This window comes from Haemorhous mexicanus, chromosome 3 (assembly GCF_027477595.1).
Source record: "Haemorhous mexicanus isolate bHaeMex1 chromosome 3, bHaeMex1.pri, whole genome shotgun sequence".
Classification (NCBI taxonomy): Eukaryota; Metazoa; Chordata; class Aves; order Passeriformes; family Fringillidae; genus Haemorhous; species Haemorhous mexicanus.
Window position 1 is genome coordinate 50,630,788 of NC_082343.1, and position 27,964 is coordinate 50,658,751.

The 27,964-nt window shown below is 36.2% G+C and overlaps 1 protein-coding gene across 8 annotated transcripts in view; it reads right to left on the reverse strand.

The window, feature by feature from the left end:
* UTRN (utrophin) overlaps positions 1 to 27,964 on the reverse strand; it is a 338,373-nt gene that overhangs the window by 8,991 nt on the left and 301,418 nt on the right. For all 8 annotated transcript variants that reach the window (XM_059841749.1, XM_059841750.1, XM_059841747.1 and 5 more), the window contains 8 exons: positions 25,969 to 26,135; positions 23,419 to 23,530; positions 16,941 to 17,077; positions 15,311 to 15,349; positions 15,001 to 15,066; positions 12,584 to 12,649; positions 4,939 to 5,097; positions 4,306 to 4,549 (listed from right to left, as the gene is read on the reverse strand). In XM_059841749.1, the coding sequence (XP_059697732.1) occupies positions 4,306 to 4,549; positions 4,939 to 5,097; positions 12,584 to 12,649; positions 15,001 to 15,066; positions 15,311 to 15,349; positions 16,941 to 17,077; positions 23,419 to 23,530; positions 25,969 to 26,135 (990 nt within the window). The remainder of the gene's footprint in view (positions 1 to 4,305; positions 4,550 to 4,938; positions 5,098 to 12,583; positions 12,650 to 15,000; positions 15,067 to 15,310; positions 15,350 to 16,940; positions 17,078 to 23,418; positions 23,531 to 25,968; positions 26,136 to 27,964) is intronic.

Genomic DNA, 27,964 nt, shown 5'->3' on the forward strand with positions numbered 1-27,964 from the left:
GCAGCACAGCAACACAAAGGCTCAGTCAAGGAGAGTGAGGCACTGCAAAGTCAACAGTTCATGTTGATAGACAGAAACTAAATGCCTACAAACTCAGGTGATGAGTTAGTCAAGGTACCAGTTCTTCTACTGTAAGTAATAGAAGAGCATTGCAGAGCACAAGGACTGTCAGTGGATAAACTGAGAGAAAACAAAATATACTTGGAACACCTTACATTGATGTACCATATGTTGCTGTAGCAGTCAGAATGAAATATTGCAGCTGGATTTAAAAACAAGTGAAAATCCACAACACCATCATCTTCTAATTGGATGGCAATGCCTGATTACTTCATTTTCATTTAAATATACTGATAAATGATAAACTGCATAGTTCAAGTGACTGAAATAAAAAGAAAAGCCTAAACAAACCAAACTCTTCTTCCAAATTAAGGACAATATTGTGATGCAGCTGAAGAGTGGGGTTTGGAGCAGAAAGTGAAGGTTTGTAATAGTGGTATAATTGCCTAAAAATAATAATTAGATACTGGGAAATGTTAAATGCAAACCAGTTGAGGATATGGCATGATTTAACATTTTTATTGTTGAAGAACTTGAGAAAAATAACGGTAGAAAATCACATTGTATTTGACTCCAATTATATAAAACCTACAAAATATGAGCACTTCCATCCTAACCCACTTCAGGCATCACGAAGTTCATGTATTCTTATTTAAAACAACTCAGCAGACAGCCTATAAGCCAGAAACCAAAAGCAAATAGCTCTAGATGTTATTATACACCTGCTGCTTCTTCTTGAAAGAAATAAAAGCAGGGATACTGAGCATGCCTCTATAGGAATGAGAGAGAGGTTTCCAACTCTAGCCTCAGGGAGTTTTCCAACTTCTTTTTAGGTAAAACCAAGCAAAGATATGAAGGGACAAATAAGTCCTTCTCCAGAAAATGATGAAGTTTTTTTACAGCAGTTTTTAAAGCATTTCAAATGAGATATTTATTTCAACCAGTTTTAATCTACAGCGCCTTATTTCACTATGCCTCCTGCTGGTGTCTTTCCCAAAGAAGAGCCTGAAGTGCTCTGTGGCTTAATGGACAGTTAAGACACACTTGATCTTTCCTTGACCTTTGCTGCTTTTGGTAAAAACCAAACAAAACCTCAGTGTCCCCAGTCTGAATCACAAGAAACCTCAAAAATGCCCATTTTACTACCACATTCATTACAGATGTTTCTTCTTGCTCCAGAATTTTTCTCTTAGTTACAAAAGAAACAAACTCTCCTGCACTCTTCTGATAAAGCTCTTTTGCTTTCAGCTGGAGAGGGAATTGCAGCCCCTATTTACTCTCTGTCTGATCATGCAGCTGTTGCAAGATGATTTTAGCTCCCACTAACTTCAATATCTAATCCAATATGAAACCTCTATTCAGTAGCTCAGAGAAAACAGAGAAAAATTCAAGCAGACTTTAAATGCCCTTCATAATAGGTCTCACTTTGACTTTGCAAATGCAGTATCTATAAAGGCTGAAAAAAGAAAAATGAGAATGGATTCTTTGTGTTTTCTCTGTCTGATTAACATGTTGGTATCAAAGCTGTCACATGCCAGTTCTGTTTCACCTTCCTCTTTGGCACCCTAATCAATCAGGCAGACAAAAATGACAACATTCTGTGACAGTTACCAATCCTTTGGGCTTGCTAAAATAAAAATAGCATGGTAACCTCAGAATTGTGACCTGAAGTAGACAATGTGCAGCGAGGATGCATGCATATTTCTGATGAAGGTGCTCTCTAAAGAATGTCCTAGAATGCTCTCATCTAGATTAACCAGTTACTACATGAAAGTTTCTAAATTTCATTAACTCTCTACCCCCATATCTGTGTGTAGACGGACTCACTCCAATCTTCTGGAGAAAAAAAAAGTCCCAGTATTTTATACTCAGTGGTATAAAACACCAGTCAGGAGGCTAGTGAAGAAGAGGAATGGGGAGAGTTGCTGTTGATAGAATAGACAAACAGATGGCATGAAATCCCAGCCATGGCAAAGATATTGCTGTAAGACAGTTGTGTCCTCTAATACTACTAATTATATTGTTATATATTTTGAGATTGAGGCTTATGAGTATCTTTTTTGCAAATCATCCATCTCATTAATAAGAAAAGGTATTCCTTTCATCCCCTAAAAATAACTGGGACAGCCAGTAAAAGCAAAAGAAACAAATAAATGTAAATAGGCTTCCAATAAAGTCCTTCCCCAAGCAGTGAAATCGATAAAGGCTGTCCTAAAAGGTAGTGGCCAAGTTGACAGAACAACAAACGTGCTGAAAAGTGGTCATTTTTTTCAGAAAGGGGGCAGTAATAGAAATCAGTGTTGCTTCATAATTCCATCAATGTCAAAATAAATTTCAAAGAACATTACTAAAAAATTAAATTATTTATACTTTCTGAATCCCCATCAGGGGAGTAGCCCCAACATTCTGGAAATAGCTTGTGAAACATCTGGTAAATTAAGTAATGGTATGTACAGAAAGGCACATTGAAAAGCCACAGACAGGTTATAAAAGAAATAATGCAGATCTCATACACTTGACTCTGTATGAGCCACTTTATTAAATGACAGAGTAGAAACAAGGCCTTAGGAAATAATACTTGGAACAATCAGAAGCATGGCATGACTCCCACAGAGACAGGACAATGTGGACAGAAAGCAAAGGAGCAACAGTATACAGTAAATGAGTTGTAAACAGTCCGAATATTGAAAAATGTCACCTCTATTCTGCTTTACCCTATCTGAACCCAAAAGCTGCAGAATGCCTAGAAAATTCAAAAGGCAGAAATGATATGATTTACTGTCCCTTCTCCCATCCATTTTATCACAACAAAAATGTATACCTTAAAGGTGTTACTAAGAATGGTATAAGAATTCCAAAAAGATTACAAAATTGTGAGATCATCCTCAGCTACATTAGGGAAAGAAAAAAAGGGGTTTTAAGGGGCGAACACGTTTCTGCTCTAAGCACTAAGTTGCAAGTGACTGAGTGTTTGGCAGAACTTCCCTGTTCTATTCAACCATGTTTCTTTGCAGATTTTAAACCCTTCTCTGAAAGACCAAGTATTGGCCACATATCTCAAGATCATTACTGTATAAATTATTATTAACAACACACCAGTTGCTATCTTCCCTATGAAATATTACAGCTACTTAAATACTGATTAGAATGCTAGAATAACAGTAGCAACAAAAAAATTAACTCTGCTAGAGGGGAGAGAAATCATTGGAACAGAGGTATCTAAATCCTATTGAGCCAAACCTGCCTAGAAAATTGACAAAGTCAGCCAGCGAAACAAACAGCAAATACCTTAATCCCTGTAATGAGAGTATGATCTACAGCAGCTACTTAGGCCATTTTAATACCTGGTTTATGTAGCCTGTTTCTTGGCTTAGTTAAATCCCCTACTACATCTGACTCATGGAGGGCAGGAAATACTTGCATTACTGTACTGTGACCCAAATGTAATGATTGATTAGAAGAAAATATTCATACAAATTTGTCTTCATTACTCAAGCTTCCACACATGATATAGACCAAACTACCATCTCTAACAACATCTGTGTTGCTCCTCTTATTGTGGTATTATGGTATATGTTGCTCCTGTTATTTCTATAAGCCAGGTGTGCACATGCTGGCTTCCAAAGCAATCAGAATTCCTTCTGCCAACAAGGAAACCCTATGATCTCCAGCTACCAGCACCTGCTAAAAGTCTCTTACCTCCAGCACTTACTTGTGTGAAAGACCACTTTGCTGTAGCTTACTGGTCTAAATATGCCACTCAAGAGGAACTGGATTTTAAATGTAACTAATTGCTCCTTTATATTTCAGACATATCTTCGGCCATCTATCTCTGGCATGCTAAGAGAGGTTTGAGTGACTAACTGTGATAAAAAAACATATTATTTAAGGAAAGTGTCTGGTAAAATTTAAGTCAAACACAGAATGTGGCTGGCATCATTACTTGGAGTAGGGTCTATATTTTCTTCTCATGCTTTTTAATTAATGAAAAGCTATTGCTCTTGTTTGTGTATTCTCAGTGTTCCCTAAGTTCCCATGATCACTCCAGCACTTGCAGTAATTTTCTGCTCATTTGACATAAACCAGGGGTTATACTAGAGGGTAAGAAAAAACATCTCGTTAGAAATGACTGCTTGCAACAGACCAAGAGTACACGGCGAAAATATCTGCAGCAAAATGTCAATGCCTTTGCTCCACGAGGAAATCCACCGTGCAGAAACAATATGGGGCAAAGTGTACAAGTACCTGCTCGAGTAGCTGCCGTAGCCTGTGAAGCTGAGACTCCAATTGTTTATTGTGATCTTCCAATATTTGCATCCTTGCTTCCAGGCGACCTTTATGCTGCCTCAGGAGCTTAGCTTCAGCAATGAGCTCGGCATCTTCAGAAGCATGCTGAGGTGACACAACAGAGTCAGGAGGCGACGCAAGAGGGTTTATTCCTCTCCGAAGATGTTGCTCCTTTAGTTGCTCATATTCTATCTGCAGACTCCTGGGATATTGAAAAGTGGAGGAGAATGATAACTTGATCAAGTAAATGAAAATAAAAGACTTCTTAGATCAAATAATGTTAGCATCTCCAACTAGCAACACAAATAGCTCAAGCAAAGACAATGTCTTGACTTGTGTTTTATGGGGGATTGAGCAAAAGGCAGTGAAGTAAAAGTGAAACTAATTTATTTCTTCACAGACACCTCCCTCTTCTAACAGAGCCAGCCTGTGTACAATTTATGCCTTGATTGTGGACTGCTGTTTGGTTGGTTGGTTTTTTTTTTTGCTAAAATCATAACTTCTAGGTCTTTCCCATCTTCAGCATAGTACAGGCATGACTCAAACAACAACAAAATGACAATTCAGACACCAGTATGATGATTATGAGACCTTTGCTCTTCCTCAAGGTCGGCAATGATACGCTCCAACTCTCCCCGCTCTTCCTTCTCCACTGACTTGAGTATCTGAGCAGGACTCTGTGGCTGACTCACAGGTGACTCTCCTCCCAGCGTCTGACAATACTGCTGGATAAGGGCATGCTCATCCTCTCTGAAACAATAAAACAACACAGATAAAGACAGAGCAGTATAACATTTATTATGTGAGCAAACATCTCTATCAAGGGATGAGGGATTTTGTTTGTTTATGGAAAAAGACTAAGCGAGAAGAAATTAAGCCTGAAAAACATACTGAAAGGAAATCATATAAACATACAATGCACAAGGAGAAAAAAGATTAATCCATAGTAAAGGATCAGTTTAGTTTAATCTATGCATAAAGAAAAAATGCTGCAAGTGGTTTGAAAAGAAAGAGTGAAAACAAGAATCAGTGGTTTGAAAAGAAAGAGTCAAAACAAGAATCAGCAATCAAAGATACTGATTTGAAATGCCTTAAATAAAACAAGCATCTTCTAGATAAATTTTTTAACAATATGTGACATTTTTGAAATTTTTTGGAGATAATTTTGGTTTGCTCAATTTACCTGAAAAGATTAGAGAACAAAAAGTCCCATTAAAATTAGAGGAAAAAATTTCCATTTTTATCCCCCTATTTTGATATACACATACAAGACCTTGAAATTCTGCATTGGTAGTAGATGTCCTTCTTAGAGGTTCAGGGACAGAAATAAACTATAGCACTGTCCTCCTCCTGACTCACATGAAATTACCTTCTGGTAAGGAGATACAGAAGTCCTGACACTTTCAATTATGCTTTAATACCCAAGTGAATTTGGTTTTGTACAGATGTGCCTTACTTTCCAAGTTGCTGGCTTTTCTCCATAAATAAAGTCAGATGGATAGAAAGTGAAAGACACCACATCCTAAAACCAGTTTACTTGCTTGGTCACTCAAGAAGGATGAACCAACAACAGAAAAACATACACTATTCATTTTTAAGAGAGAAGTTGCTGCAGCAGTAAAAATGATGAAAAAACCCCTTCTAAAATTATTTCCTTTAACTGACTACAAACCAGACACTGCACACCTCATGATATCATGAAGAATTGGCACAAACTTTACCCTAAGGATCTCCTAGAGTAAAAGCATGGTCAGAGTGATGCATACATGGGCCATATATACACACATATTCAGATATTATTTAGAAAAGAGACTTTTTCACATTAAAAATATTTTATGTGCTAACTTTTTTCCTCCTATTGTTAGAAAGTAGCAGTTGCAAATTCTGCTATCCACTGGTTATGGAATGAAAAGTATCCTCAAAATCAGAAGTTCACTATATGCAAAGTATTTATTTTCCAAAAAAAGTGTAATGGAGATTTTCAGAAGGCTTTTAAAAATCTCCTGTCAGTCAATTTAACATCTTTCATCACAGAATTTCCAAATGTACTGTCTCATTTGAATGAATAGTAAAACCAGTTATTAAGAAAAGTATACCCTGGAAGAAACAGCAGTTATTTCTGTGGTGAGAAATAGTCTATAAATAAATGCATGTACAAGTGAAACTCATTAGGTGTCTTATGGGACATGCATATGGGTTGGGGGGTACCTCGAAATAAGTTCAAACTCTTGGGACAAAAGGAGAAAATGCTCACGACAGGAACAGATGAGATTTGCATAAATACTGTTTTTGAAAGGAAAACTTACTTTATCCTGTTAAAGCACTGTTAGCTCAATATATCAATATTAATTTAAAAGCATCAACAGTATTAGAAACAAGACAAAAAGGCCAAAGATTTAACAAATCCTGATTCCTAATGTATCTCTCTTAGAAAAGTACTTCTATCATTTAGCAAAATTATTTGGTTCTTTGTAGTATTGCCTAAGACAAAATTTGTACTGAAGACCAATCTCATGGTAGAACAGCACCAAATTATTTCTTCCCAAGGATAACTATTCACTATCTACCCAAAGCTATCATGTGGCTTTCTACTTCCCAACCCATCATCAAGACTTGAAAATTTAGACTTGTGCAATGAAAAAAAAGTACATCAAGTAACACTGTGCCTGCTGAAAAAAAATCAAAACAAGAAAATATACAGCCTGTGACAGCTCTGTCCACTAGATGAAAAACCTAACTATTGAGTTTTGCTTTTAAAAATGAGTAGAAAGTTTAAAGAAAATAATGTACATGCACTTATTTCTTAGCTGTCTTGGCTGTTGTCAGTACAGAAATGACAACATGGATCTTCCCTGCAAAGGAATAAATTTAATGAATTTTTTATTAAATACATAGAGTTAAATGTAACTCTAGTTGGGGTTGCATGTGCATTTAAGTCCTTAAAAAAACAGTGACATCCAAGAGTGCTAGCTGAAAAAGAATCAGAAAGAAACAGATCAGTGTTCCTTTTTACCCCATTATCTACAAAACAAAACAAACAAATAAAAAAGCTTTTAACTGCTTTATCTTCTTCACTACCTGAGTGATCTCAGGGAAATTCATAACCACTATTGTTTTTCATGAATACTTCATGTCTACTTAAAATTTAAACAAAGGCTGGTGCAGTTAATGGAGTTTGGATCAGGTCCCAATGTGATAATTAAAACTTCATTACACTTCTATACCCTTTTGTCATCCTGAAAAAAATACACTACACCCCTTTGAACAAAATTTTTGCTGAAGTGATGTAACCCCTCTGGGGGCTTCAAACAGCCCTGCAAAATGTGCAGAGTACCCTGTGACTGAAATGGCCACAGCGAGCCAAGAGTGACGGCATCTCAATGTCACCCCTTGAGCGAGCACAGAAACAGAGGTAAAGCAGGCAGGTGAGAGAAAACAGCTTTATCAGCTGGGCTTCAAAACACTGTTTACATGTGAATTTCAGTGATAATGTGTGACCACACATACACCCTTCTTTTGTGCAAGGGTGTTGATGATGTCAGGAAACATTCACTTGATCTAGTTTAGTCTGGTTATTTTTATTAAGCATCAAAAAGTTGCTGTCTAAGTTTTGAAATGGTGAAATAGTTTATAAACAAAATTTAGGACTCCTAAATGGGATCTTTTTTAAAATAAGACTCTGTAAAAGTGGATTTATTATATTTATTGGAATTTGTCAAACCTGAGTATCTGTCAAGATTGTGCATTAGGTGTAATCTCAATTTTCAATGAAACCTATAAAGGCTTTTAAAAAAGAGTTTACACAGTAAATGTTTACATACTGTATCGTGATCCAGGAGATGAGATCAACACAGCTAAATACAAGTAATTTTATATTTTGGTCTCAAAGTTATTCAGTCTAGAAAAAGCTTCATTTCCCTTCTCTCCCACTGGTTCAGAAAGCCTACTGGAGAGGCTGTGAATATTGAATGCTCTATTTTTAGGCATCGCATGTTGCAACTGACAGCACGCTTTCCTCACAGGCACTTGATAAAGGAAGTCTTCTGAAGCAAAACTCTATTTTCACCATGTTTTCTACCTTTGGTCTGTCTTGCAAAATTACTAGTTTGAAAAAACACAGCCTTGAACCTGAACCAACAAACCTCATGACTTTAATTAGGATAGAATCATTAGTAGCACAGGAATCCCAGGACAGGGCTTCAAATGATCTACAACATAAGGTCATTGTTCTATGCCAGGCAAATACTTTCATTTTGAGAATCTGGGACATTGCTCTGTTGAAGTGGTAGGAGATGGTGATCAGCAATCAAAATAAAAGCATCATGTAAAATTTAATTGCTCATTCTTTCTTGGTGGTTGTTTTATTGAATACCCTGTGTGCTTTGAGGAACAACTAGAAGTACACAAAGTCCTTTGACAGCAGAGGCTGCAGTTTCTATTCTGCATTTCACCATAGTAAAAAGCAGCAAACAAGACATCCCAGAAGGTCAGACTTGAAAGAAGCACATCTCAGAGGAAAAGAACACCCCAACAAAGAAGCCTAGGGAAAACAGCCTTTGAAGGATCCTATTCTCTTTGTGAACATATATTTTCAAGATGTCTATTCCAAAACATGCATTGTGCATAGAGCAAGCAAGAGGCAAATAAAGCTGCATATAACTTCTCTTTTATTTGACTGTGTTGTAGGAAGAAAATATAGATTTCTTGACCATCACTTTTCATCAGTGCATTATTTTATATGATTTAGAAAACTGCTAAATTTGATTTAAGACAGGAAGATGTGGCTATTTGTGAACTTGCCTCATTAACAATCTTAATTTTTGCTGTAGCTCTCATACTAACCACCATGTGTTCTAGTCCAAATAAAGTGTATCTCAACCTCCTGATGCTATGAGACATTCTAGAATGAGGGTGCAAGAGGTACTCAAAAATACTTTATCTAATTTGCTTGGTCTTCTCCTAATTTTACCATCTCATGAAATAAGTTTCTCCTTGTGACAAGATACTTTTAAACCCCTTACATCATGTCACAGTATTCAGTTATTACATACTGGGGCTCCAGTTTGACTTACACTACATTAAGTAGTAGTGCCAGGTAAAAGTATCAATGACCTTCACTTCTGAACCTGTTCCTACTTCTGAACCTGAGTGCAGAGTCCCCTAACAAATAAAATTTCAGATATGTTCCAACTCTGCCTTAAGATGAGTGTGAAATCACATCTGCAGCATTGTTGATGCTAAGATAACTGCTAGTAAAGGCACAAACCAGAAAACAGCTACCAAGCATCTGCATTTTTTCTGAAAGTATTTACACTATGCCCACCACAATTCACTTCAGTATGGGCTAGTTAGGGTAGTTCTTACCTTACAGGACTATTTCTCTAACAATTTTTATTTTTCGTTCTAATACACCATGATTTATCAAATTGTGAGGCATAGTTTTCTGTTAGGAACACTATTTATCATTCCTTGTTGAAAAGACTTAATTTTCTCCTTATGCTCATCTTAATTTGTGGATAGGTAAGTCTGCTTTAAAGACAGAGATGCTTTTGCCTGAATTAAAGCCAAATAAAATTAATCACAACATTCTAGCCTAAACATTTAGAACTGTCTAATGTCAGGAGAAGATGAAATGAAGGGAAAACATTTCTATTCAGTGTATTTGTACCAGAAAATTCATGCATGAGAGCATTAGAGTGCTTTTAAAGAAGCTGGACATACTACAGTAGAGACTGTGCCTTTTTTTGCTATCTACAACTATTTTTCTGATTAAAGAGAAAGCATTTTTAATGGACTTCACATATCTTTAGATAAGAGGAGGGTTGGAAAGGCTTAGAGAGATAAAAGTCACAATGACATTCAAGAAAACAGGTTAGTTAAAACCCAAGAATTATCTTTGATGAGTGCTTTCCTAATCAAATGGCATATTGCAAAATGTTCCTGAAAATAAACTCATTATGTTTAACTAAGAGCAGAAGTTCTCCTATTCAAATGTAGATGACTTCTTACACAATCTCTGAAGCATGAAGAATGTTAAAAGTATTGTGAACTTGATAAGACCAAAGAAGTAACTTTCAAAATCAAGCGCAAGACTGCCTTTGTTCTATATTCACATTAAACTGAAGGACTCTTCAGGACCAATAAAAATAAGATCATGAAGCAGAAATCCAATTATGAGAAGCAAAGAATTTGATTTCCAAATTAGTAATTGTTTCCTGAATGTTTGAAATAATACTGTAAAAAAAAAAAAAAAGAAAAAAAAAAGGCAGTTTGGCTCAGAGCTCTACATCTGAACTGAAAAAAAATGTATTCACAGTTCAAATTGCTCCTCTGAATTCTAGCCATATAAGAATGGTTACACCATCCCCATTTCTATGTTAAGTGGCATTTAAAAAAATAAGAATAGGTTTAACTATAATCCTAAACTCCCAATGTTTCAGCAATTTCTGATCCGAATTGGGATACAAACTTCACAGCTCTGTAGTTCCCTGGAAGAACCTCTCCATCAAGAAGGGCTGTCGAGCACTGGAACAGGTAGCCCAGGGCAGTGGTTGAGTCACCATCACTGGAGGTATTTAAGGGAAGTAGATGTGGCACTCGGGAACATGGTTTAGTGGTAGACTTGGACAGTTGGATTAATGATCTTAAAGGGCTTTTCCCAACCTAAAGGGGAAAGGTCTTTTTCCAACCTAAATGATTCTATGAATATAGTTTAAACCACAGGCCTTCAGAATTTTGAGTACTTCAGTACTTATGCCTTAATGAGAGCATGCATTGTAATCTGCAAGTAAAACAGAAGGTGCCATTGTGTACAGGGTTACTTTCTCGCCCATATTTTGTTTGTGTGACAGTCCCCTGACTGAGACCCAAACTCAGAGGTCCTTCTCACTCATTGGTACACAAGCTTTCCATCTTAATTCTTTTTCTAAGGAAAAGGAATGCAGGGAATTGCTTTAAAATCAACAGCTGATTTGCCAGTAAAAATCAAGCACACACCCTGCCTTTCACCATTGGGATGGATGGTTGTTTTGTCATTGTATGTGAGTAGGCTCATTAATTTCAAAATACACAACTCAAGTGTATGAGCATTTAGCTGCCTTCAAGTTTGCAGCTTTCCTGCCAAATGACAGTATGTTTGCTCTTCATTTTCTGTGGAAGGGAAATCAAAAGGGAATATTTTGGCTGCATTTTTCTCACTGGTAAGTGTGCCAATGACAGAAACACATTTAAACAGTTTGCATGAAAAAGTTTTATTTGGTATGTAAATAGAGTTAATTAATCAGGAAAGAGGCAACTTTTAAAGGGGGTCACATGTGCTTCTTTTAAGCAAAGTATTTTAAATCTCAAATTTTTAGTACACTAATACTGTATTTATAGCTAGATAGAATAATTTCATTATTAAATTTTAAAACAGTACATTAAACTATTACTGAGAGCAAGAGTATTTTTTAACTAAAGCTGAGCAATTTCAGTTTTCCTCTTTAAAAATGTTGATGGTATGTGTTAATAACTTAGAAGAGGCAGAGTCCTACAATGCTGATTTAATCAACTGAACTGATGATAAAGTGAGGTTAAAAATTTTGTTTCTACATTAAAAAAAATTATTTAATCCATCAGCAATTCAAGGGGTTCTATGTTTTCCAAGCATAGAATCAATGTATTTTAATATGTTTTTTACAATAAGGGGGCACATGATTTAAAAAAAAAAAAAAAAGAGAAAATTGGTAAAATTAATGTAGGACTATGTTTATTACACAGGACAATTCCAGGTACAAACAGATGGATCAGCAACCAGAAAATGAAATATAAACAAAAAGCAGCAACACTGTTCTTGCTTAGAAGAATCTTCAAAGTACAGATGATTTTTTATTTTAATAAGAAAGTTGTCTAGGGGCTAGCAAAAGCCTAGAAAAGGATTATTTTATTTTATACTATGATAAAAGCAGAGAAGGAACACAAAGAAGAATGCACAGAGCTGTGGCCTTTTTGGAGTCACAGGAAATATGCCCACTTTTGAAGCAGAATGGCTGACAAACACAGAGATCCCACACACCATCAAGTGAACATCAATTTCTACAATTGGTGCTTGGAATAATTAAACTTATGGAGGCATCCTTGGGCTCATACTTATTAGCTGCTCTCACTGGCACTAAGTCCTGTGCTAGAACTGCTGAAGATTGTAGCATGAACCTATAACCAAAGTTCCTGAGAAGCACAGTGAGTCTGAGTTACTTACACGCTTCCTGTGGTGGAGCTGCTGTCCATGAGGAAGGAGCCATTGGTCCTTTCCATCTGTGCAAGCCTGAAAGGCAGGGAAAGACCATGACTTTCAGACAACATGCTGCACAATTTAAACAGTGGCAGAGGGGAAATCTATTCTACTTAGAAACAGCTCAGATATGGCAATCTTTGTATACATGATTAGGAATAAAGTCCTGGATTTTGTGATGAAAACCTATAATCCAGAGGACTTTTATGAGAAACTTGTGCTATCATTAATTAATTCTACTTGCCAAACAGCAACAAAAAAGTGCATTTTCTCCCTCTATCATAATTATCATTAGCATCACCATGGCAAAATTAGTTAAAGAGATGTTTTCACAGATGGTTTTCATTTTGAATTTTCTAAAGCTGGACTAACAAAAGAGGATGAATGCTTTTTAAATATAGCACATGCAACATCTGAAATTATGCTCGGCAAATAATACCACACTGTGGACAGACAACTCCTGTAAAATACCAGAAAAGGCAGTATAATTACAGGAAATCATTGCCTACAGTTTCTCATTTTGGAAGCAATTAATCTAAAAAGACCAGATTATTGGACTGTATATACAAGGTCACACAATTCTTTAAAATCAAAGCAGAAATTTTCTATCTGTTCAGGTTTCCAGGAAAGATGTGCCTTATGTACATAAGAGATGTACATAAAAATTTAGGAACACTTAATGCTCTACACATATATTTAATTGCACCAAATAAGGCTATTTCCTTGACTATAAAGATATCTTAATTTCACATATATTTTTGCAAGTGCATTATGCATTACTATAGACATCTTCAAGCTTCCTTTTGAAGGGAGTGTGCAAGGCTCTAAAGAACAGGGAACTCTGGTGACTTGTTTTAGAATGGAGCAAATTTGCCCTCCTATATGTTTGTAACTGTTCCTGAGGTCGAAGAAGAATAAGTGAAGGCACACACTGGACGTTGACTTGATTGTCTATTCCACCTTGGCTGGGGTGGGAGATTGTGCTCCAACATCTTCCCTAAAGGGAAGAGAATCTCTGAAGTGACTCAGGACAAATCAGATCATCTCTACTCTACGACATCTGAAACAAGTCTAGTTCAAAGTGAGCAACACGCATACAAGTCACCTTTATAAAGCTGCTAAGCTCAGCATCTTGAAATCTTTTGATGAAACAATTTCAGAAATTAATCTTCACAGTCCTTTTGTCACATAGAGATGTAGTACAACCCCCCTTACTTTTAAGAGAGAAGGGCCTGCCCTGAATCCTTTAGTGAGTAACAGATATTCCAGCTCACAAATGCAGATTATAGTGTTATCGTCACATTTAGGATCTCCATTAATGAAGATTTGCTTGGGATGCTATATGGAACCAGCAGATGGCCCTAATCAGGGTGCACAGAGAGACAGGGAAGGGACCCTAAAGTTGCAAAGAGCCTTCAAGGTAGGATAAAAACTGAAAGCTGAGGAAGGACATTCGAAGCAACTCAGAAGTGACACAGCACAACAGAACAGGGAGATAGTACCTCATTCCAGGCAGGGGATTTTGTGAGCAGAAAAGTGGGAGTTGAATGTTCTCCAACCAGTGACAGTGAAAGCTTTAAGCCCTAATATACTGTCTCTGCTGTCTTATTAGGGAAGCCCTGATAATATTTCTTTAAAGATGCTTAGCTGCAAAGACTAGGACAATAAAAAAGATTTACTATTTTATATGTAACATATACATAACAGATTCAACTAGAAAGGACACAATAAAAATTATATGAAAGACACAGAATTATGTCTTCTTTTTCTAGATTTTATTACTAGAAAAAAATAATCCTGAGTAGTTTCAGACAGATTACCTATGAGGCAATTAGTAGTAAATTGTCGATTTTGCTAAGCAATGTTGGCACATAACAGGTACAGATTTAGGTTTGTATCCTGAATGATAATTCAGAACTGTGCAGTCCACCTTCAGCTAATCTCACCCTAAGCAGAATTGGTAAGAGGTGAGGGGGAGGAGAGGGGAAACAGCTATTGCACCTAGGATCTCTACTGATCCTTAATGAGAGTCCAGATTTTGAGCTTCATCTGGATCTAATATCCTACTGGGAAAACCTATATATAGAAAAAGTTCAGTTTATTTCAAAGGTTAAAAATTAAGAAACCAATAATGACACATTTTAGAAATAATGCATTTTTGCAGCAGCTTCCATTCTGTGTGAGGGATGATAGATTTAACACATGTATTTTACTTTTAATATGATCCTAATAAGAACCTAATGATTTAAGAACATTTGACTCACTTCTAGGTACAGAGAAAGATATCTTTTTAAAAAATAGTATCCAACCAGTAGTGTGTATTAAAAACTGCAGAAATCAACCATAACATGCAACGGACTAGTAAGAAGCCATGTCTCTCTTACCTAGTAGCATACTGCTCTATCCTGGAGTGTGTGTCATCATGAAACAGCTGTGGAGACTGGGAAGGACTAGTTTAAAAATAATAATAAAAAAATTAGTGGTGTCTAGAGCAATTCATGATATAGACATTATTTTAAAATCAAGTTAGACTGATGACAAATAAATACAGGCACTATATTCCAGAGGGTGCTATTGCTTGGGGTCAGCCGTGCCCCATCGTCCCATTCAGGGACATCAGATTAGCTGCAACTGAGCTAAAAGAAATCAACTGGCAAATGAAGCTTTCCAGATAAAGGGATTTGGCATACTCACTCATATTGCTCTGGCCACATACTGATGAGAGTGATGGGACTGTAAGGAAGACATCAACAAAAAAAAAGAAAAAAGAGAGAGAAAGAATGAAACTATGAAACAAAAACTTTAGTACCACTTAAGCAAGAGAAAGCTGGAGAAACACAAAATACTTTAAACAGCAACCCACCCTGAACAAGTAACAATTGATGTAGAAAAGAGACAGCAACAAATACTGCCACTGGTCATGGAGAGACAGAAGACTGACCTACATACTTAATTTTGTTTCATAAAAAACAATTTAAAGAAAAATCCAAATCAGTGTTATTGATGAAACTGCAGTTCATAAACCATAATCAATTCATTTCAATTCTGCTCAAGTACCGGAAATTTCATTTTAAAGTGAACAATAAAATGGATTTAAAAAAAGTGGGGTGCAAAAAACTCCACCACTCAACCTCCCCCACAGTTACCAATGCTTCTTTTCCTTACGCATAAAAATAAGGAGGTAAATACATATTATATTACATTCTCACACTTGAATAACTAGAAGAGATTTTTTATTTTAATTTTTTTTATTAGCAGGAATGTATTACTGAGTTTTGCCACCTGCAGGGCGGAGAACCAATACCAAGAGTTTTCTCAGCATGGTGCTGACAATTTATCTGTATATTTCCCACACGACTGGACCGACAGACTTTTATCCTGACCTGTGATTACAGTTCTGTCATTCCAATTTCTGGCAGCATTGGCAAACTTTAACCACTTTAAAGCAGCTTTGCTTTCCTGTGTTGGTGGTAGCTGAAGACTGCCCTGGTGGGTAACATTTGAATGTGCATTGCTTCCTTAGAAGCAGGCTACCAATCAGGCAGTTTTCAGATTACTTCCTCCTGTCTCTTAAACTGCTAATGAGAAGGTTTTGTTTACTTATTGCAAATGAAAGGCACAGCCCGACAGTCATGAAAGCCCTCAGACCATGGGCACTGGCACTGAGCTGCTGCCTGAATGCTGAGCATCTTTGCAGAAGCCTCCCATGGGCTGCTGCTAAGTGGTGTTGTGTTGGGACAGTGCAGCAGTGCCACAGACTCCAGGATGTGAGGGACAGTCAAGCCATGAAACTAATTCTAGCACCCTGTCAACACATCTCAATTTTTGCTCTTGTAATAGTGTCTTCTGCTGACAACTGTCAAGTGAGTAAATAAAGTGGAGCACTTCTGTCAGCACCACAAATACCATGGAGACACTAAGAGTGCTCTCTCTGATTAGGCCACCAATATTTCTGAAGCCTGTAGGACCCTAATTAACTCAGAAATTTCTAATTCCAGGAATTTTGACATAATCAAATAAGCAGCGCAGTTCCAAAAACCCAATCTCCTCAAAAGTATTCTCTGTAAAACAGCTATTCAGCCCCTGCCAAAATTACCTGCTCTGTCCATTACCATGGACATTTTAAAGTCCATGGCTTTATAATACAATGCTGATAAAAATATAAGCATAAAATATGTTACTTTAAAAATAATATGAAACAATACAGAATAATATAGCACAAGGCTCTGCAATTGTTGTTGGCCATCTTTAGAGTTTCAGCTTTTCGTTTCTGATGGAACAGGCCACTGACCCCAGGAGCCACTGCTCTATAAACCAAGCTTACGTCTCCAGGTTGTCACCCTCCAATACTGTTTGTACAGGTAAGTAGCCAAGTCTGGGATGCTTTGCAAAATACTTCTTTGACCGGAATTTATTCTTCAGCACCTTTGTGAAGTCCCGTACATCTTCCCCAGATGTTGTCTTAAAAAGAAAAAAAAAAAATTCAATATTGCTAAATAATACTGATTTAATGTCAATATTATTGATTAATACTGCTGGTGCTGTCCTGAAAAAGAATACAAAGAAGAACTTTAAAAATTCAGTTATGCTAAAATTGCCTTTTTAGTGTCCTGAGATATGGTACAATAATAATGCTAAAGCACCAAAATTTTCTCTTCTACTGGAAAATAATCGCAAGGCTTCAAATTCCCAGCAATAAATGCAGCTACCAATTACTTTATAAATTAGAGAAAAATTGACGCAGGTTCAAGTCTTAAGCTAACCATTTATATCCAGTCTTAAAAACCACAAAAAATTAATTTTTGAGAAAAAATTAAAAACTGAAAAAATCAGTTGGTAAGATATAGCCCTCACTGCTTCCCATTCTAGACCTACAATGGAAAACTTTACCACAAGATAGGAATGGTATGTGCTAAACCATTCTCTGCTGCAATAGCCAAGATTTTCATAAGCATTTTCTCCAGTTCTCTTCCAAATCTCTTCCTATAGGATTCTGCCACTACCTGTAATATTCCAGAGTCAAAAAAATGCATTGATGAAGTGGTGGTCAGTGTACAGGCACTGTCCAAAAGCACAGGCAGGCCTGATGAGAACAATTAGTGCCTAAAGTAACAAACTCAGACTGATTCAGTGATCTCCTTACTACCACAGAGTAAGATTAGGACATAGATTAGCTGCAAGATTCTACAAGTATAAATTTACAAGTTACAATCAACATCTTCCATCCCTCCCAGCAGCTTTTTTACTAGTCCTGACTGATCCAGCCTCTCCCAAAACTGGCAAGTGCTTAGCCCCATCCTTCTCTGCTCCCTCCTGCCCACCACCATATCCTGAGAAAAAAATTAAAATTTATTCAACTGCTTTTAAAAATCCCTTTAACCGGTGATAATCACAGTAATAATGAACGCTACTTTGGTAATACTATTCAGCTAACTTCTGCTACAAAAGCAGGGATAGATACAGGCATAAAATACAAGGCAAAAATGGCAACAAAGAGATCTACAGGAAGAAAAAATAGTGTACAGTCTGCCTTTAAAGTGTATGTGCTCAGACTGGGCTGAGTATTTCAACAGAACATTCCCTTCCAGCCGGTACTATTGAACATTTTCTCTTGCAACTGCAGTAAAGAAAACGTGGCCATTCACCTCCAGAATTACCTGAATATTTGCAACAGCTTTTACAGACTTCCAGTCCAGCCTCTGTAACAAACTACAAATTGCATCCCTGCAGCCTGTCAGCATCAAAGGATGCCAAAGCCAATGGACAACCATGTGGAAAATAGACAGGAAGACTTCAGTTTTGACATCTTTTTCCTGAAACACTATACCCAGAGGCCTAGAAGCAGGTCAGGCAAACTATTCTCTGCTGTCAAAACCTAAAAATATTTCTGTATTCATCTATATATTTTAATGTATGTATAATATATGTAGTTACAGACTCTGTAATGCATTTCAGATGAGCAATAAAAAATAGTAAAACAAACTGGTGTTGGTAGGAGCTTCTCATATGTGGCTTTAAAACGTAGACAACAGAGTAAATTTGTGACCAAGGCCTATCTGAATCCCTGATTTTTAATAAAAGTGAATCCAGGGAGGGTTCACAAAATCATTCTCAAAAAGCATCTCTCCAGCCACTGCATCATCCAAAGAAGGAACATGAGGCCATGCAAAGAGCTGCTTACTCTCATGCAACAGTAACTCCAACAGATGGAACTCTGCCCCCAAGGCCAAGGAATGAAAATTTTAATACCTACACATAGTAGAAATAGTGTCTACTGAGCTGCCAAAACTTTTCCTCTGATGTATTCTTTATTTGGTATGACAACCTGATTCTCAGAAAGAGGACTAATATGACTGTGCACTGACTGAGCACTGTAAATACTAACCAGTGAAATTTGAGCAGATTTGAAGGACCTATTTTAGCTTACATACAATTAAGGTGCAACTCTGAAGAAAAATGCCTTTTTTTTTTTAATATGTATAACCAAAAAATACAATCCAATCCAAAATCATGCCAAGAGAGATGTACTATAACACTTTCCTTTAAAAATAGAATAGCCAGGAACTGTTGTGTAGAATCCATCTTCTAAATTAAAACTAGCAGGCACCTGGTACAGTTGCTTACGTTATGACATCTTGACTACTTCCACACAAGTCAACAGGACAAATAGCACCATTGCTACAGAACTACTTCAAAAACAAAGAAAAGACTTTCCTTCACTGAAAATTCAGTCCTAAGACCATGCCTTCAAACTGAATTTAAAATCTCAGTTCTTAGAGCAAGACAAAGTTCAGGAAGAGACATTTAATATCCATGGCTGCCAAACACAACTAAAAAACCATCATAACAATTGACAAAGTGGCATCAGTGCTCTTCAATACACCAGCCAGGCAAAAAAAGAGTTATAAGAAACAAGCTAAGATACAATCACTTCCAATACAATAAAAATTTAAGAAACCAGGAAAGTAGTGGAAAAAAAAATGAGCATGGTGAAATATGTTTTCCATACATATCTTACAAACCCAGTTGGTGTATGCTTTCAGTATATTGGAAAGAGAACAAGTATTCGTTGGTAAAAAAGTAATACCAAGATTGTAATAAACTAATTGTAGAGCTCTAAATTACATAACATATAATACATAAATTACAATAAATATATGAAAATTAATAAATAATATAGAATACATATCATACGCATATATTTAATTTTATTTATTTCTCAGCAGTCTCTTTTTCAAATGGAAGCCCACATTCTTATTCCTTTCACTGCATCTAGCTGTGTAGAAGAACTAGTCTACACCTAAGTCATCATTATCTTAATTACATTTATTATAGCTAACAGAAAACCAATTAGCTGTTTTAATACACACAGAGAAACTGATTCCCAGAAGAGATGTGAACCTCCCTAATGTATGCTGTCATTAAGCCCAACCACATTAATATAACACAACTGACACTACTGAGAGGATTTCCAATACAAAAAAATCTAAAAATAAACTGTGTAGGTAGTTATGTAGGAGTACTCCCAAATATCTAACAATATTTTTACCATCCATGTAAAATTCTACATTAAAAATCTTATTACTCCATCTTTTCAGACATAGATTATGCAAAGGTGAAAAATAAACTAGAATAACTTTGCATTTCTACTACTTAAGAGAGAATTATGTTTTCAGATGCTTCTCACACTTATCTCTAAATCCTGGACAAAAGAAAAGACATAACTGAAGTTATTATAATGATTTTTTTTCCCCAGCATCAAGAAAACTAAATTGCAAGCTAAGACAAATGCAAAATGGCATTACAGATTAGAATGCAGTAACTACATATAACTATGAGGAGTAAATGGTCCTAATCTGAAATTATGAAACAATTTTTACCTAAAGCAAATATCACAAAAGTCATTACAATGAAGAACACATTCCTTAACCCATTCTCCAAACTATTTTAAATTTGATAAGAACTGACTGTGCTTCTGAGAAATACCTTTACACCCTACACTGAACCATTCACTTGAAGACAATTAAATGCTCTTCCATCCATCTGTGACTAAGCTCCAGTTCTAAATGTCAGCTTAAGAAATGGAAGAATTTTTTTAACCTATTTATTGCTAGTATTCTTGATAAAAATGTATTAATATGCATTAGCAGTAAGAAAGTGAAGCTAGATTTTATTAATGCAGTTTGGTGAGTACATGCATTTGTACTCTGCTTTTCAACACTGGCAAAGAAAGCACCATTTTAACAACAACAGCCTTTGAATTTAGTCAAAAAAGCAGAGCAGATGCACCCTTCCTGTTTGAGCTATTTGTACTGTAACATAATGGATTCTAAGGAACAATTCAGGGGCCTTGGGTGCTTTTATTTTTTTTCACAGACCCAGGTCTAGGCTATTTTTCAGGCATTATTCCATTTAAACATATAAGCTATTCTACTAACTGCAAAAAATTTTGCAATTCTTGACTGCTGTATTGCATTTAATGAGTTCAATATGTAGAGAGGTTTAACAAGTAATTAGTATACCAACCACAGAGCATTATTACAAATAGCAAGAATAAATAATACAGGATTCTTTTCATGAAAATAATTCTTTATTCCAGACCTAGACCGGATAAGGCTAGTTAAAATAGTTTGCATGTGGGTACTGATTATGGAAGTCTAACAGGCATCTAGGTGTGTTCATATAATAGGTCATTTATTTTTACAGAAATGGAGGTAGCAGAGTGCACTTCCATCAAGACCCAAATAAAATTCCAGCTCTCATATTCCACTTCCAAATTAACCAGGGTCACTGCTGGACCTCTAATTTTATGCATCACCTGAATTATATGCCATTTATTGTCTTCTGCTCTTCTTAAAACTTCCCCAAGTTCCTTCCTTTTCCCCTTTTTACACTGGCCTTCCTTCCTTCTCTCTAATCAAGAATGTCATTTTACTCTCCTTATAATCCCATAGAGGAGTCACCTCATTCCTCCTGTATTTCATGGAAAGAAGACACTTTTGCTTTATGTTACCTTATTTTACACCTAATATTGCCTTAAAACCACATTTTTTTTGCAGCAGTAACAGAAATTTTCATTATAATGTAAGCCATCCCTATTTCCAGGGACAGAGAGAATTCCAGCCATTTCCAGAATATATTTTTTAGTTTGTCATTCTTCACTTGTAAATGAGATGGCTCACAGTTACACAATGTGAACTTGTTTAACAGGAGCTGAAAATTCATCTTAGATATCAAATCTGCTGCTTCAGACAAAACCTGGAATTCATCCGAAATATGCCATCATGTTCTAGGGAAAGTACAATACCCCATACCAGATGTAATCTGTATTTGACTAACTCAACAGGAAGGATATCTTATTCTGCAGACCAGCAGCATAATCTGTTTCAACGCTCCTTACACCTCAATTTCTGAATTTCCTGCATATTATAGACAGTAAAAAAGAGTATTTCTGTTCCACAAAAGATGAGGTTTATAAGGAGAGAAAAAAATTGAATTTTTAATGATGTCTAATCATAGACCTCCAAATCCTGAGGTTAGAATAGTCATGTAATAAAATATAATAAAATTATAAAAAGCTGAATAAACAACAAATCTACATTTAAAATGTTCAGAGTACTCCCTGACATGACAATTTATCAATAAAATATTACTATTTGGTTATAGAATTAATGAAAATACGTTAACATTACTCTTTTTTTTCTGACCATTATGAAGTAAAAACTCTACCTAATAGAATTTGAATTCTGTTACAGAAGACACGCCAGACAATAAAGAGGGGAAACACAGGTAGTAAGTCCAACAACTACAGCAAGAGTCAAATAACTCAATGAATTTTTTCTACTAGAAGAATCCACAGAATCTTGTAACACTATTGAAAATTGGCTCTGTTGAATCAGCTCTAGTTACATTCTGGTCTGAAATTTTCTGAGCGTGCAGACCTTTCACCACTGCTGTGTAGAGCACATACAAATTATCCTATTAATTTATTCCTAAGGTAAAATTCTTGACTGTAAACAGCTATCTGATAAAAAAAGCATGAGTGGTATTTGTATGTAGCAACCCAGCAACTCCTTCAGTAAAGAACGACTCCTAGGAATCTCCTTAAAAAACTGTGTTTGAAGCATCATTAGGAAAACACAGTGTTATAAAATTAAATTTTGTCAGGTACTGCTGGTAAACATCTCACACCATTTCTGGTTAAAATCTTCACACCATTTCTGGTTAGAAACTATCAATTCTGTTTTTTGGGATTTTTTCAGCTACACATCAACTTTTATATATCCCAGTAAACAGCAATTACACAATAGAATGAAAAACAATCTATTTCTAGCCACATTTTCACAAAGCAAGGAAATCCTGGACCTGAAAACATAGCCCCCTAAAAATATTAATGTGCATTACTAGAATATTAAATACTCTTTACCAGAGTACAGCAATGGTAAAGCAAGTCCTTTGCTTCTGACATGTTCTTACCCTTATTGTGTGTGTATATATGTTAGTATACAAGAACAGCAGTTACTTTCAATATTCAACCTTTGTTTTACCAATCAGAAGTGAAGTTTAAGTTCTCTCAGAGGTGGATACTGCTGCCCATTTCTATAGATTCCAAACACTCCTTACATAAAACCAGCAAAACCTGAAAAGTTCCTGATGCCTTCCAAAGAGAAAGGTAGGAAGACAAGCCATATTAAACAAATGTAAAAGAAATCCTGGCTAGGTAACAAAGATTATGAAAAAAATATTTAGACCTCAAATCTGGGTTGTTTTCCATTAGAAACACTGAGCAAACTGGTACTCACAGGTATACAATACTCCACCATTGGATAATGCAGTTTGTGCCCCTTTGCTGTGCGGCCAGAAAAGAAACAGCTCTGACAGACATCATAGTTGAAATGTTTCAAGCTCCGGTACCTGTGGGGACATTAAACAAAGTGATTAGAGGTTTACTTCTAATTAAGCCTCACAAAGCAAATTACTCTCTGAAATGGGTCACCTGCTTTTCAGCAGCATCAACACAAGGACACAGGGAGTTTGTTGGGATTAGCTGAGAGAGAATTTTGAAGTGTGTGGGTGTGCCCAACCAGAACGTGGCACGGCCAACAAGCACCAGGGACAGCAGAGCCACTGCAGCAGCTGCAGGGGACACAGCAACCCTGCAGACCTCTTAGTCCACAGAACCTTCTACACTACACATCTCAATGAGTATTTAAATGTTCCTGTCTCCACATCACTATAGAGAGAGATCTGAAATGCATTACAGAGTCTGTAACTGCATATATCAATCACCTGCTGCCCAAGCAGCTTTGATGCAGAAAATCTTACAGGCATCAGCTTCATTGATGGACTGGGAAGAATTTATAATATTAAAATTTTACTGACTTTAAACTACATTGCTTTAGTTTTTCTTTTCCTCTATTTACTATTCATTTGTTATCTCAAAAAAAACCTTTTGTAAACCAGACTGGTTTATTTCAGTTTTTATACTCAACAGTTAAAGGTTTGTAAATAATTTTGATGCTCAGAATCTCGACAAACATTTCAGAAAATTAAATTCTCAAGAATTCATGAATTGCAAGAATAATTTGAAATTCAGTTTAAAATATAAAATGATTTGTTTCCTTTTAGTGATTTTTAAGAGAGTATATGTATAAAACAGACTAACAAACTTCTACAGTATCCCTTACACTAAATGTAATCACCAGGATCATGATTTATTTATTTATTTAGACTAAATAAACAGATCAGTTCCAGACTGCACCCACTGTTTCTATGCTATGTTTGTTCTGATTGAATGAGGTTATATCATTTGTATGAAACTAAAATGAACTAACTGAACCTAACTGAATATCCACTGAATAGTTAAAGTTTAAATTAAATTGCTTCCTGAGAGCAGTTTTCAGTACCCATCCACATTTCTCCCCTTTCCCCTGTTGAGTTTTATGTTTTGTTTTGCAAGAGAATATGTGTCTATAAATGTAATAGTTCACTTTAAAAGATGCTGATCCAACTTGTTTATAATCTTTTCTCAGAGCCAGTGCATTAAATGGCTACATTTACCTTCTGCTAAGATGCTAGATGCTTTTGTTGTTGCAGATCTTGAGCTTCATTGTAGAAATTATTTAGAATGACCCATTCTAAATGGGTCTTTGTCTTTTCTATCTCTCTGCCCTCCTACACTTAGTACAACTTAGTACAACTTAGACAACTATAACATAGCTGTGCCAGAGGCCAGAGCTTTGTCACCCTACGCTTCCTCAAACAATAACAAAGACAGGAACACTTAGAAAATTTCATCTCTTAAGCAACAAAGTTTGATCAAATACTTACATATCTATATTTATAATAAAGAAAGAAAAATGGGGTTGCTAGCTCGATCCCGTAGGATTGACTAAAGCCAGCATTCCTAAAACTAGGCAACATGAATCTGACCTCAGGATTCATATTATTATCCTCTAAAATAACAGAAAGATGGAGGACAGAAAGCATGATGAACACAAATTTCTCATCTGCCTAAATACCTAAAGAAAAATCTCAGAAGCATTTGCATGATTGACTGCTTTATATTTTTCCTAGATAATACATTATACATGACCACATGTATATATATTATACATGACCACAGTAGAGGAAAAAGCCAGTTATGCTCACCTCTGGCCTCTAATGCAGATTTTGGAGATGAGGGTTGCATCAGTTTATACACTGGAGCAATCAATTCACAAATGCATGTTAGTCATAGCAATACTTACTAAGGGTATCAACTACAGCTCAGGAGAATAACACGGAGAATACTCCCCATGTAACATTTTCTTTTAGAATTCACACTCTTCTTTGAAAAGAGAAAAGTAAGATTATGTTCAGGGACATAGACAGGGACTTTGTAAGTCTCATCACAGCAACATATCAGCATTTGTTTTAAGCAAGGAGAGACTGATGTTGAAGGGTGTTTTATACTGCCTGGCATAAGTGAGTTTCCCAAGCCTTATGCAGGAGAGCAGACAGACAGTCCATATTTTTTCTTACTGATCACCTCCTTTTGATCTTGTGCTTGCAGAACACATGGAGTGCATTTATACTTCATTTGCTATCTCTTGATTCCGCCAATCCAAAACCACCTGATGACAGCCCACCCTGTGCCTCTGTTAGCCACAGGACCACTGGGTGTCTAACAGTGGCACTGCATGAGCCAGAACTCACTGGCTCAGGCCACACTGTGGCCTCACCATGGGAGACAGATCCCTTCTTAAAGAAGGAAAACAGTGGAAAAACAGAGGAAAATATTTCCCTTGTTGGAAGTCTTAAAAATGTGGATATTTTCAGAGAAACATTGCACCTAACACCTCTTCACTTACCGGAATCCAACAATTGGACACTCCTTACAGATATTGCACTTGGCCTGATGTTTTGCTGTTTCTGCAGCTGCCACACGGTGCAGAACTGGTAACCACACCATAGACTGTGGTTCTAAGCGCATCCAATCTATGAATTGCTTTACAGTTATTTCTGGCTTATTGTGGTTCTGTGGAGAGAAAAAACCCCACATCCAAATTAAAAAAACAAAACCAACAACAACAAAACAAAAGACAAGATTTTCCATAGAAAATCTATGGAAAAAAGACCCCAACAACTTGCATGAATTCTTTCCATGACAGTTTAATCCAAAACCATTTACAGAATACCAGAAATCACCTCAATGAAAATTAAAAGAAAATAATTTAAGTCAGTAAGACTTTAGAAGACTGAACAGCTGTGATAGAATGGACAGATGGTAAGAAAGACAGAGGACATAATACAGAAGTAACAGACTGTAAAGTAAAGCTGTCTTTCAACTGAAAGGACTTGAAAAGTAAGTGAGCACATTCTGCAGTTCAGACATACTGAAGACATGGTTATCTTCTGAGTTAAGATGGATGACAAAATGCTAAAAGTCAGTAGTGTTTGCATGTGTGTATTGATTGCCCCAAGACTCACCAATTTTTTATTGTGTTCTAAGCCCATGGTGTTCTTTCTAGTTAGCACATTAAACATAACACACACACACAACAAACAAACAGGCAAAGAACAAGAAAGGAATCTGCCATTTATAGCCAGTCACTGCAAGAATATATTCGAGCTAAGGTATTAACATGATTGCTTTAAGAAACAAGCAAACACATTTCCACATTTTCTTTAAGTTATAACCACCAGAGAAGCCTAGCTACAAAGGTATTGTATTCATCAACTTTGTCAGCAATAACAACAGTGCTCAATATTTCTGAGCTCAATGGAAGCAATAAAATAAAGCTTAAAATAAAAGTTATTCTTAAATGGTAATACATGATGGAAAGCTCCTTAACCTATTCATGGTCCAAGTTCATTTTTGGCAGTAAGAGGAAGAAGCATGGGAACAAAAGAGTGTTTCTTCCTCACCAAGAAAATACTTGTTTTCACTGGGTTGAGATAACTGTCATGCAGCTGCATATTTTCTCTGTGCTCTCCTAACCAGGAACTAAACTTGAACTGCTCCTGTGAGATGAGGGATTGGAACCTCATTATCAGTATAATTGTGATAATACATCAAGTATTTAAACAATATCTTGCTAGTACCCCCCACCCAAAATTGAATAGCATGGGAGATGGGGTAGGTACTTGAGGGACATAAAGGGCACCGTTGTGAATAATAAATGAAAAATTTATTTCAGTATGACTCAAACCACTCAAGGCCAGTGATAGATAAGTCAAGCATCATCCCTTATTTTCTGAAGCAGCAATGTTAAAATATCAGGGGAAGCTTTACGTGGTTAATTGGTGAAATCAATTTCTGTAAGTATCTATCAAATTATTCATGACCTGGACAAACACTCTTCCAATCCTAATCACCTGAATCCAGAAATGAATCTAACAGTTCAGGAAAAAAGCCAGCACAAGCGCATTTTTCAAAGAACTGGACAAAAATGTAGAAACCTCTATGAAAGAACGGCAAAAGAAAATCCTCTGAAAGTTCACTAAAATCTTTAATGTTAAATTCATAAAAATCAGAAATATCCATGTCAGTAATTTTATATAAGCCATGGTGTATTTTTAAACCATATAAAATTTCTGACAATGCTCAAATCAGCTGCTTTCACAAAAATAATGCATTGAAGCAGAATGGCTATCACTACCTAACATTTGGAGCCTTAGGCATCCTTGAAAAAATCTGAGTTAGTTGTGGTCCATTACAACATTCTGTTTTTAATTCTCATCTTCTTTAAACAGACAGACACTCCTTGCAGCCTCATTAACCCCCTGCATGTAGTGTGGAGCTTCACAGCAGGCTGCAAGAGCTTTATTCCATGTTCTGATCTGCTGCATAAAGGCTTGCAATAT